The sequence below is a fragment of the Durio zibethinus genome, chromosome 1, assembly GCF_047325235.1.
Source record: "Durio zibethinus cultivar Kanyao isolate XHJ-2024 chromosome 1, ASM4732523v1, whole genome shotgun sequence".
Taxonomy (NCBI): domain Eukaryota; kingdom Viridiplantae; phylum Streptophyta; class Magnoliopsida; order Malvales; family Malvaceae; genus Durio; species Durio zibethinus.
The window spans coordinates 2,002,854-2,015,368 of NC_143162.1; the positions used below are offsets into that span (position 1 = coordinate 2,002,854).

The 12,515-nt window shown below is 33.4% G+C and overlaps 1 protein-coding gene and 1 pseudogene across 3 annotated transcripts; one reads left to right on the forward strand and one right to left on the reverse strand.

Moving 5' to 3' along the window:
* Positions 1 to 113: 113 nt before the first annotated feature.
* LOC111311579 (metal tolerance protein C2-like) lies at positions 114 to 5,644 on the forward strand. 2 transcript variants are annotated; one of them, XM_022911079.2, is made up of 10 exons: positions 114 to 808; positions 1,462 to 1,570; positions 2,053 to 2,092; positions 3,403 to 3,479; positions 3,609 to 3,697; positions 4,543 to 4,612; positions 4,706 to 4,744; positions 4,901 to 5,051; positions 5,153 to 5,242; positions 5,373 to 5,644. In XM_022911079.2, the coding sequence occupies exons 1-10, from the start codon at positions 364 to 366 to the stop codon at positions 5,472 to 5,474; spliced, it is 1,212 nt and encodes a 403-aa protein (XP_022766814.2). In that variant the 5' UTR covers positions 114 to 363; the 3' UTR covers positions 5,475 to 5,644. The 2 variants fall into 2 exon arrangements, with proteins under 2 accessions (XP_022766814.2, XP_022766816.2); XM_022911081.2 differs by lacking the exon at positions 1,462 to 1,570 and having other exon boundaries at positions 221 to 808; positions 3,399 to 3,479.
* Positions 5,645 to 7,122: 1,478 nt separating this feature from the next.
* LOC111311578 (putative L-type lectin-domain containing receptor kinase S.5 pseudogene) lies at positions 7,123 to 9,504 on the reverse strand (annotated as a pseudogene). The gene has a single exon (XR_016340787.1). The product of XR_016340787.1 is annotated as a putative L-type lectin-domain containing receptor kinase S.5 pseudogene (transcript).
* Positions 9,505 to 12,515: the final 3,011 nt, after the last annotated feature.

Consider the following 12,515-nt stretch of genomic DNA (forward strand, 5'->3'; position numbering starts at 1 on the left):
AATATCTGGCAGACTGGGACCTACCTAAACTCACCTTAGTTACTCTAGGCATCGGTGTACCCTGTTTAAACTCCCTCCGTTTACTTCGGCTGCCCTCTCCCAAGTCTTCTCCTGAAAAAGCAGACTTTCCCTTCCTTTTTTTGTACTAACAATCACAAATTTTCATTACCCTAAAATTTTCAGTACTTTCAAAATCTCAATTTCCCAATTCGAAAGAAAAGCAAAATCATAAAAATTGGCGTTCTTTATATATATTTCAAATCCAATGGCGATTAATTTCTTATCGTTTAAAGATTCATCGTCAGTTAATTAGGGTTTTTGAAGCAAAAAATAAATTTTAGGATTTTATTTTATTTTTTAAATATGGAGAAACACAAATCATTCAAATACTACTCTCAGGAGCCCGATTCACCTCATCCATGGAACGCCGATTTCGGATTTACCAACGCAAGCGATCGGCGTTACGCGTTTTCGCGGCAACCGTCGTTTCAACAATCGCAGAGAGATACCCGCACGCCGATGACGTCGAACTTTTCCAACGATTCCATTAATTCTTTTCTATCGAGGAATGTTTCAAGCATCGACATAGTGGCAGGGTTTTACTCTTTTGACCAAGCGAAGGATGGATTTTTCGAAGCCACAGGATCGGCGGGGGCGGATAAATTCTCGGTTTTGGATTCGGTTTTGTCGCTTTTTCGGGTTATGAGAACCGGTAGCCGGCAAATGAAGAGGTTGCTGATTATGATTTCACTTAATGTGGCATATTCTACCGCTGAGTTGGCGATTGGGCTCTTTACCGGCCGTATTGGTGAGATTCTAATATGTTTTATTCCTGTTTTTTGCATTTATATGCATGAATTTGCATATTTGCTAATTCAATTAGGGTACTTATTTGTAAAATATTGAGGTATGTATGTATTTGAAAGAATTTTGGCAAATAAATTTGGACAAAGAAAAGCTAGTATATAAAGTTGACTTGGTATTTCTAGGTAATAACATTAGTTGCTTGCAAATTAACTGCTTTTATCATTCTCAGCTATAATTGTTGTTTGTAGTTCTGATAGTTCACAATTGAACTATACTTCTACTTGTGTTGATGCAAGCTCGCCCCTTTGTTTTAATGTTAAATTTTCTTGTTGATTGTATGCTTTAATGTTCGTATTCTAAGTGGTATTATGGACAGTATGTTTTTTTTTTGGCTATAAAAGTTTGTTGTTTTGACAATTTTGTGACCCTATTTATCAGTGTTCAGTTGTTCTGTTTTTTTTTTAACAATTCAGCTTTGAATTTTGATGTCCTTTCTAATACTTTACGTGAAAGGGAATGCACCACTTGAAAATATCATCCTGGGTTGAATGAAATTCCTTGTTGATTTTAGTTTGCATCAAGTTTTTACGGTTCCTGGTTTTATAGTTAAAATTTTCTCTGTTCTTTATTTTGTTATTATGTTTTTCTTTTCAGGTTTGGTATCTGATGCATTTCATTTGACATTTGGTTGTGGTCTCTTGACATTTTCTTTGTTTGCGATGGCTGCTTCTCGAAGAAAGCCTGATCATGTTTATACTTACGGGTGAGATCATACAATTTCAATTATGTCCATGAGAGATGGTGCAATTTATTGGTATTTCTTGGAGTTCTGTAGTCGGTTACATTTTTCCAGTCAGCATATATTTTCTTGTTGCTATTTGAACTTTAATTATTTACCAGCATACTTTCTACATGAAGTTATGCCTCTGATTGAGATTATTTTTTTTTTTATCAAGCACATGAAAACCACACTTACATGCACCCTTATTCACCAGCCTGGCAGATTCATTTTCTGTTTTACAGTTGTCTATTGTTTTCTTTGCCCTCAGTTATTTTGTGGCAAAGGCATTGTTTAATTGGTAGCCATTATCTCTCATTTAGAAAGGGCATCTCAATTGCAAATCATCCATCCCCCAAATCACTTATGAAATGACAAAGAAATATTTTCCTTTTCTAGTTATTTTGTGTAGATTAGATGTTTGGTTGTACATGACAGCTTATAGTTGTAAATTTGTTCATTATCAGGTACCAAAGACTCGAAGTATTATCTGCTTTCACCAATGCTGTAAGTATATTTATTTTCAACCTTCTTTCTGTCAAAATGTTGTGTTCCAGTTGCACTCTCTCAGTTTATACCATGTTCATGTTATGATTTCATTTTAGTGAAGTTTGAAGTACAATGAACTTAGGACAAGGATAGGAAAAATTGTCCCTTGAAATCCCAGCTGCTGAACATATCTAGGGTTTAGTTTTGCTAGAAGTCACTTGGCATTAGTCATGTTGGAAGAGACTTCTAACGGTTCTATGTGACATTTGAATTTCAAAGTTTAAAATGCTAGTAGGACTAGATATTTGTTATCTTTTAGATAATCTATATTAAATTTAGATAAAATGCACCTGTATTTTACTTAAAGCTTCACCGTTTAAGATGTCTGCAGTTACCAGATATGCTGATTGCTAAATGCCCAAGAAGTAATTCTTCCAAAACAAATGATTTGCTTGTGAATCATATCGGATGAATATGATGAAAATATATAGAAGAAAATTTATTTATTTATTTATTTATTTAGTGATTGAAAATAAGACTAATAATTCTTTTGTTATTATTTTAATGAAATGTGAAATAGGTTAAATCTATTGCAAAATGATGTGAGTTTGTTATTGCAATAAAAATTTTCTGTCAATTATTGCTATTAATATTGATTCATTCACTCAATAATTATCAATAACTTTAATTAAAAAACTATTGAAAATATTAAGAATCAACATGTGTAAATTTAGGAAACTATGTTAAACAATAACTCATACTTTAAAAATGTGTAGGAAAGGATAGATTTAATAAAAATTAAGTGAAAATAATAAACTATATATGTGTGTGTGTGAGTGTTAACAGTTCTATTTCTTTTTTTCCTTCCTTTGGCTTGAGATGAATGTTGTGATTGTGCAGAAGTTAATGGTCTTGAGACTTAGAATATTTTGAGAACAATGAATGATATATCAATATAACGGTTCTCATAGGAAAGGAGTATAGACTTTCGTCAATCTGGGTGTTCCCTTCTATGAGTATTTGATGCCTACTTTTCATAGAGTAAAATGATAAGGAGATAGAAAATCCTTGAAACAATTTGTAAGGGGTGATAGTTATTTCTTAAAAAGTAATTGTTGGCTTGCTCTTTTTCTTTTTTTTCTTTTTTTATCTTCCCATTAAGGGCAATGTAGATCTCATAATGAATTTGTGTTTCATGTTCTCTTATGCTTTACATGTACTCCTAGTTCTTTGAAATATTTCTGCAATTTTATTTTGTTGCTTCTGTTTTAATTGCATAAAGTAGGTTAACAACTTGATATTCTTGATTTTGCTGCATGTGTAGACAGCTGTTTCTATTGTTCATGTCATTCTCCTTAGCTGTGGAAGCACTTCATGCTTTCATCCAAGATGAATCAGAGCACAAGTAAGTCAGTTATCTTGCCTTTGATTGGTGGTATAGCAGTCAATATTAATAAGTTGTCAGTTATTTAATCTAATTTATTATACATGATAATAATTGAAAGCTATGTACTAACTTTTTTGTTGCTTATAGGCATTATTTGATTGTTTCGGCAGTGACAAATCTATTGGTGAATCTTATTGGCGTTTGGTTCTTTAGAAATTATGCTCGAATCAATATTGGTAAGTCAGATGCTGTGGTTCTTGATGTTTGAGAGGTTATATTTCAAATTAAAATGAGAATGCTTATGCATGGATGGAGCCAGGGGATCAATGGGTGCATTTCACCTACAATTGGTTTTACTACAATCCTACAATTGTCTAATCACAATGAAGAATTATGTAGGAGTCCATCACTTAGTGCAATGATTGTAGGTGATACGTTCCCGGGGATCAATACCCTTTAGTTTTAGTTTAGAAAGATTGATAAAACAATATCTAATTGCTTTTAAAATATAAATTAAGTGATCATTTTAGAAAAACCATGCATGGTGAGGCTAGTGCCTTTACTCTGCTGAGTAAGGGGGTTGCAAAGAGAGCTCTGTGTTTTAGAGTTGATGAATCCGTAAACTGGTGAGTTCATCTGGTGATAAACGGCTTACAATATTTGAAATCAATTTATTATGAATTTTATATTAAGAATAAACGATGGCAGTTTGTAATGGTGGCTGCTGCTTCTAACTGCCTGTTTCTGTACTATATTTTTTCATTCATTTATTTATGTTCATTCATAACATTGTGGCTTACATACAGTGATAGTAGATGCTTGATATATCTAGATAATCTTTTAGCTTACCTGGATGATCTTTTTTTTTTCTTTTATTTTTTTCATGCTAGTATTTTATTATTCATGTGCTTATTTACCTGCTGTCAGTTGAAGTGTGCTAACTGACACAACTATGTTGTGTTCAAAGCACGGCAATTTGTTTTGTTACAACAACCTAGAGCTTAATAAGGTTATGATTGCCACAATTTGGGACATGAGCTTGAGATCATGTGTTATTCTTACATGCATATTTTTCTTGCAGTATACAGGAAACCTGAAGATATGAATTACCACTCAGTTTGCTTGCATGTTCTTGCAGACTCCATTCGCAGGTGTGATGTGTTCTCTTTCTATCCATGCATGACTGCTTCTTTCTTTCATTGTTTACAACTGTCTTAAGCGGCTGTACATTTGTTTTTTCTCAGTGCAGGTTTGATATTGGCATCCTGGTTTCTCTCTCTTGGGTAATTTCTTGCTTCTATTTTAAATTAACTGCTGCTGAAGAAACAAGCCAAATATCAACTGTCCTGCTCCTTCCAACAAAAACTTGGCCTGTTCCTCTGTTTCCCCCCTTTTTCTTTCTTCATTTTGCCTTGTAACTTTTGTTCCCCTTCTTGCAGGGTTAATAATGCTGAAGTTTTGTGCTTAGGATTAGTTTCAGGTGCAGTCTTCATGCTTGTCATGCCACTATTTAAAGCTAGTGGTGGCTTCTTGCTTCAGATGGCACCACCTAATATTCCATCTTCAGCCATGAGCAAATGCTGGCGGCAGGTGTTTACCTTTACCTTTGATATGTTATTCTAATTTTTTTTTTTGTCAAATTTATACATCTTTCTTTTGTGAATTATAATTTAATTTCCTATCTTGTTTAGATTGCTTCTCATGAGGATGTTACAGAAGTTTCTCAAGCTCAGTTTTGGGAACTAGTACCTGGTCATGTTGTTGGATCCCTTTCACTACAGGTATTTTACTGAAACATTCATCTCATCTGCTATTCTTAGGGCAGCAAATAGGTGCCCTTGTAGGTTTTACATAATGTTTGTATCCATTGCTGGATGTTTAATATTGCATCTGTTGTTGACACTTGAGCAGGTGAAGAAAGAGCTGGACGATCGCCGTTTACTAGAGTATGTGCATAGTTTATACCATGAATTAGGAATACATGATTTGACTGTGCAAACTGATTATGTATGAACCTCATCCCTTTTTCTTCCCCTTATTTTCATTGGTTTTATGAGATCGGTGCTTGGTTTTATATCTCTTTAGCATGTATGGTATCCTTTTATATATATGTATTTGAAATTGTATTCTTCTTATAAATTTTAAACCATGAGTTTTCTATGGGATAATCATAGTTGATTGAACTTGACTTGTTTCTATGTATGTTTCTGGATCTTCCCCTGTTTACATGCTTCCAAATTGGAACGTAATTCATCATATATGTTCTTACAGTTATGACAGAGAAGAAATAATGGAGCTATATTAAGTTTTCGTTATTCATCAATGTTCTTATCCGAACTTCCACCATCACCAACCTGTCTCGTCAGAGTGAGCTCGCATCCGTTTCTTTATATATCCTCCACGCACTTGGTCTTGGTGTATTGGTCGGTACACTGAGGCATTTCCACCATTGGAACTCCCTAACTCATACCTTCAAGAACAAATTGAATCCACAATGCGTTACAAAAGCATCCCACAGACTCATGAGCTAGCACACTCAATTGTGGGCACCATGTCACCACCAGACCCTTCCAAGATGACTCTTCTAGGAAGTTGGCTGGTAGCTTGGCCTCCTCCGATGCCCTCACAACCCATAAGAAGTAGAAGTTTCTTCTTGTCAATCCCCAAGCTAGCTCTTTCATTTGCTCCATTTCTAGTTCTGTCATGCTCCCAAATGACACATATACAACTGACCCGTTTGGCTTATTATCATTTAGCCAACTCGTGCAAGGTGTGCTGCTTGTGTTTTTGGCTTAAAAAGAGACTAATATCGTAGTCTTTGCCATCTTCAAGTCTTCTGTCTGGATGCGTAGATGGAAGACTTGGTCCAATCGTCCCTAGTTTCCAGAGTTTCGACATTTCCAACCCACAACCTAAAATGACGAAAATAATAGAGAGCATAAACGTAAACCTTTCTCAATAGAAATTAATTTATCAATTATGCAGCTAAGGACTGTAGTGTACCCCTTTCTCCAATTGATTCATGACCACGTCAAACCTTGTCGGGGAACATTCATAGAAATACAGATGATGGTGTCTCAGAAGCTCCAAGCAAGGGTAACCCAGGAAGCAAAACATTAACCAAAGTTTTTGACCCTACAGTTCTTAAAGTTGTGAGGGAGGTCTCCCGGCCCTCAGCCTGTGCATATCCACCTTAATCGAATTCATCAGAAACGAAGATTGTGGTTGCTAGTGTGTCTTCAACGTCTCCGGAGACTAAACGTTTTGCACATCGAACCACGGGACTTATCTTACGTGGCCTTGGGCAGGGTAAGGCAGGCGTAGAACGTGGGCTCCAATGGCTCTCTTTGCCTTTCTCATTTCTCTGTTGATCAGTTCAATGGCTTCTGCATGCGTTCTTAACCTTAGTCATCCTTTATTCAATCATTAATTTTTTTTTCCGTGTTTTGAAAGGATAATCTTGCACTTTCTTTAATTGAATTTAAAAGTTTAAAGCTTATAACTTTCAGTGTTTTAGTTCTGTCATCCATTAATTCGTTCCCTTTTGATAATCAGGCTACGAAACAATCGTTACTAAGTAGATGGTCCCTTTGATCCAAAGGCTAAGACGCCAAGTCAAAAAAGCCAAAAAAAATTCCGCTAACCCTTTGACAAAGTTCCATTCTGCCCAATCAAATGCTTTATTCATGCAAGTACAAGGAAGGTCATAGGACCAATATATATACAGAAGCAGTGTGAATTTTCTTACAATGGGTTTCTAATGATACAGATAATTTTCATCTTTCAATGCAATCGAAGGGAGAGTGAATCATTTTGTGTAATGACCAAACAGTTTACTAAGAATAAAACAATATTGACACGATTACTCAATTGACAAAAAGTCGAGTTGGAGTATTCTGGTATAGTAGTATTGCAGAACGAACAACACTGATCTTTGGCTCATGGCTCATCTCTCGCTGAACTCAGAAAATGTACTGAATTGGCTTCCTGTGAGAGAGTAATCTGACTGGCTGCAAACTGGGGGCATTGCTGGCCACACAAATGAAGGCCTTTCTTGTGGCACCTGTGGTGGATCTGCTTCCCCTGTAAGAACCGCCAAAACAGTTTTCATAGAAGGCCTGCAGTGTGGGTTCGGATGGCAACAGGCTAAACCCAAGATTAGTGCAGATTCCACTTCTTTTTCCACGAAGTTTCCATCCAAATTGGAATCCGCCGCATCAGCAATCCTTCTTTTCCTGTAATAGTCCCATAGCCAATTCACAATACTATTGTTATAATTACTCAGCTCAGTTTGATTACCAGGCTTTCTTCCACATACAACTTCCAAGAGAAGAACACCATATGAATAAACATCGGTTTCCACTGTTGCCCTGCTAATAAGAAATGTTTCTGGTGCCATGTAACCAGGCGTGCCTGCAATCTCTACGGTTGAGTGGTATGTTTTTTCTCTTTGTTGGATTGTTCTTGCCAATCCGAAATCTCCCAACCTAGCATTGAACTCTGAATCCAGCATTATGTTGCTAGACTTTACGTCCCTGTGAAGCACCCTCTTCTCACAGCCATTATGAAGATATTCTAGTGCCTCTGCCACTCCTTGTAAGATGATGAGCCTAGTTTCCCAGCTGAGAGTTGGTTGGCTTGATTTCTCTTCTCCTATTTTCTCATTATAGAATATGAATTTATCGAGGCTTCCATTTGGCATGTATTCATATACGAGCAGGAGCTCTCGATTTTCATAGCACCATCCATTTAGTTTCACAAGATTTTTGTGGTTGAGGTTGCCGATTGTTGTGACCTCAGCTATGAATTCTTGGTTTCCTTGATCTGATTTTTTGGAGACTCTTTTGACAGCTATCTCCTTTTCTTTCCAAACTCCCTTATAGACTGTCCCAAATCCACCTTTTCCTAGCTTGTTCTTCTGGTTAAAATTGCCTGTTGCTCTTTTTAGTTCTCTCAACCGGAACCTTCTTGGAGCAGTGGAGCTCTTTATATGATCTTCTATATTTGGATATGCCCCTTCCAGATCATCCTTTTTGGATTTCCTAGTCCAACACATGTAAAAAGCCAGCCCACTTATCAAAGCCAGAGCGAGAACTGGAATAGCAATCCAAACCCACAACATATTTGAATCCTCGCCAACATCTACACCATGAAATTCCCAAGCTTTTACACAATTCAGTTCTGTGAAATTGCCAGTTGAAGCTGAGAATCCTACATAAACATTTTCCGGGAGATGTACTGAGAGATTAAGAGGCACTGAAAATACAGGACTTGTCAAGTTCCCCGTTTCATTTCCCTTGGAAACAAAAACAGTCATGTTTTTGCCATCATATTGAACAACTGCCCTCACGTCCTCGCCCATCGAAAGGTTAATACCTTTGCTAGTCAATGACCGCTGCTCGATTGAGTAACAACTATTGACATCCAAGCCTACATGGTTACCATCAGGTTCTTCCTCGTAGCTCTTTCTTGTGTCAAACTCCACTCCAACTATACTGGCTTGAGAGGTTCCATTTGTGCTTGCGTTGACGATCCCGAGCCATTGCCCAAAGCTATTCTTCGGAACACTGGAGTCAGCAAAAAGTACGAAAGCCAAACCTTCCCCAACATCAGTTGTTTTTTGGTTACTTATATTAATTACAAAAGTTGTATTGAAAGATGCTATTCCTTTCTTTTTGCTCCAGAGCCTGAACTTCTTTCCATAGTATGCCCTTCCAGATATATTTGTTATATCTCCATAACGATCAGTTGTAACTTGGATGGCACCTCCGCCTACGTTAGAATTATTATCACTCAGCAGGATATCTTTACTGTTTTCTTTCTGGAAATCTGAAAAGTTAAAATAAAAGGACTGAACATTAGAGCAAGAAGCCCCAAAGATGGCAATTAAAACTACCAAAAGCTTGACTACAGGCAAAGTAGACATAACGAAAGTGAGGGAGGAAAGAGCAGGATTGAATCAATGAGATTCTGATAATGCCTGCAAAATTAGGACGCAGTGGAAAATAACGAAAGGCTTTTGGAAAAAGTTTTGGCCACTCTGAGGGATGAAGGTGTGTTTTTATGGAAGACAAGTCTTCTTTGAAATTAATGTAACTTTTGGTCAAGTTTGAGATTTCTGTAAGGAAGCCACTGGGTATTTTCTACTGTCTTTGAAACTAAAATTGGACAAGCAAAAGACTTTTTCTATCTTTTAAAAAAAGAAGAGCTTTCCTAGAATAAACATTGTCCAGCTTCAAAGTTGTAGCTGAAGACAATTAAATTAATTTTTTTAGTGATCGAACTAATTAATACTCCTTCCTTCGCAATTTTTTTTTAATATCTCAAAGTATGTTTATTTTTAAAATTATTTTTTATGATTTTTTTACTTTTTAATATTAAAAATTATGAAAATTTAATTTTATAAAAAAATTAAATTATAATATTATATATATATTAAGTAAAAAATTCTTCTTAAATTTCGTAAAAATTAATAATATTTAAATAATTTGAGATAAGGAGAGAAATTTTTTTATTTAAAGCTCTTGTGGGTTAAAATAACTAAAAAAAAAAAAAAGAATTATTAATACAGGGACATGTAAATGTAATTCAAAATTCATGGGTTTTATATGCTTCGCACAAATCCAAAAGGAAAATTTTGTAAACTAAAATTTTAGATAAAACCTTAAAAACTAATTTTGTGTCTTGAAAATAAGAAACTTCAAATGGGCTAGAGATTCATCCAAGAGGAACTTCACATCCTCATCAATAAAAAATAAAAAAAAAAATCCCAAATTGAAACTAAAACAAACCGACCGTTCTTGAAATGGCTAATTTGCATGGTATTTTAGGGTTTTTTTTTTTCCAAACTGCTCCTCTTTGACAAAGACCGAGCCATGCTATGGTTAATTCAATTTTGATTGCTGGCCAACACCCACAGACGCGTTCAAATTGATGCTTAATTAAAACTTACGTGTTTTATTGATACGAATTATTGAATTAGTAAAATTCAAATGCTTCTTTTGTAAGTATTAAATTCCAATTTTACTGTAAAAAATTTTTTTACCGAATTATTTGTAAATTTAATGTATATTTTTAAAATTTTACTGTTTATTTTGAAATCGCACGGAAAAATCTTCCCCTATCCTACATTTTTGTACATCAAAACAACTCACGTGTTTTATTATTTATAATAAAAGTCAAGAAAAACATGCCAGGCTGGTTGTTGGAAACTAGCCAGGCTAGAAAAGCGACTCTAGATAGAATGGACATCTTCCTCCAAATCCCACTCAACTTGAGATTTGGGCATTTAAGCCGGGATGATAACGATTTGAATTCAATTGGATTGGAGTTGATTAAATAATATATAATAGTATAAATTTTTAAAATTTAATTAAAATTGATTTGAATAAAATTTTATTGGTTTGATTTTATTTATTGATTTTAAAATTTTAATTTTTTTATATATTATTTTAATATATTTAAATAAGTTTATATATAAAAAATAATTTTTATTTTATAAAAATTTTAAAAATATATAATTTAATTTAATTTAATTTTTAAAATTTTTCACGTATCAATCTAAAATTTGATTCGAATTTATTATATATATTTAATAATTAAATTAAATTTAAATATAATAACTTGAATTAAATTAAATATTATAATTTTGAATTAATTTCAAAATTTTTAATTTATGCTTCTACCTTACCTACAATAATTGACTAATGCTACTGCTCCTCTAGTGCTAAGTATAAAACGTCAGAAAGTAAACAAAATGTGGAGCGTTGGTTGCTTTGTTCTTGTCAAAGGGACAATTTATAGATGGGACTACAAAGGTTTCGTTGTCTGCTTAACATTTCTTAGACTGCTTTTAATGAATATAACTTGGGATCTTTTGTTTTAGGAACTTGGAAATATTTCCAACATTTTTTTAGTATTTTTTATTCCCATTGTTGTTGATTTTTTTCATTGTTTTTTTTCCGTCAAATTAAATGGAAAATTGTACATAGAACTTATTAAATAAATATAAACACAAAGAATGGTTTAAAAGTAGACCGCAGATAATTAAAAAGAATGATTGTAGGAGATGATACTAATATTTAATATATTTTAATTTTAATTTTAATTTTAATATTTATAATTTTTTTTTATCCTCTGCAACTTGTTCGGCCATTGAATTTGGTTTTGAGGTTGATTATAATTATATTTTTTATTCGAAATATCTCATTTTATTTGTATTTTTATAAAATTTATCAATTCACAATCAAAGCTTTAAAAAAATAAAATACATCAGATAAATAATTTTATCTAACATTTTTTTGGTAAGAAAAAATCTAATAGTAAATAAGTTGTTCAATCTCTAAATTAAAATAAAATATATTTTATTTAATGATTTAAAATAAATTATTACAGATCATATATTTAAAATGATCTCAATAAACGATCATCGACACGATTTAAACTCAAAATTTTTTAATTCAAAAAAATAAATTTTAACCAATTAAATTAATTATTTATTGATAATTTTAATTAACATGATTGTAAAGAAACAAAATCTTCATAAATTAAATATGAATTAAATTTTTTAACAATCTCTCTTTCGATATCCAACACAATTTAATGAGAAAGTCATAGTCAACTTTACATGAGTCAAATCAACCATTACAATGAAAATTACTTTGTTTACGTTAATAGTATATATATTAAATTAAACTTCTTTTTCTAAATTCTAATCTGAAGGGACAAAATTAAAATTAGTGGGTTATCACTTGCCAGTTGGGGGAAAATTGGCTTCTTTTCAAACTTGGAAAATTGGCTTCTTTTCAAACTTGGAATTATGAACACTGACAAAAAGAGAAGAACATCATTAAGTTTCAATGTCAAATCCTGGACTGCATACTTTTGAGCAGAAAAGAGCATGAAAGGTTACAGTCAAGAAGGTTCGATCTGCACTTCAACATAGAAAAAAATCGTAAAGGTAGGTGAGTAATAAAATGGCAATAAAATATAGGTCAAATATTTTGAATAAGAAGCAAACATTAATTAGTAATAACCGATTCCATTAATCAAATA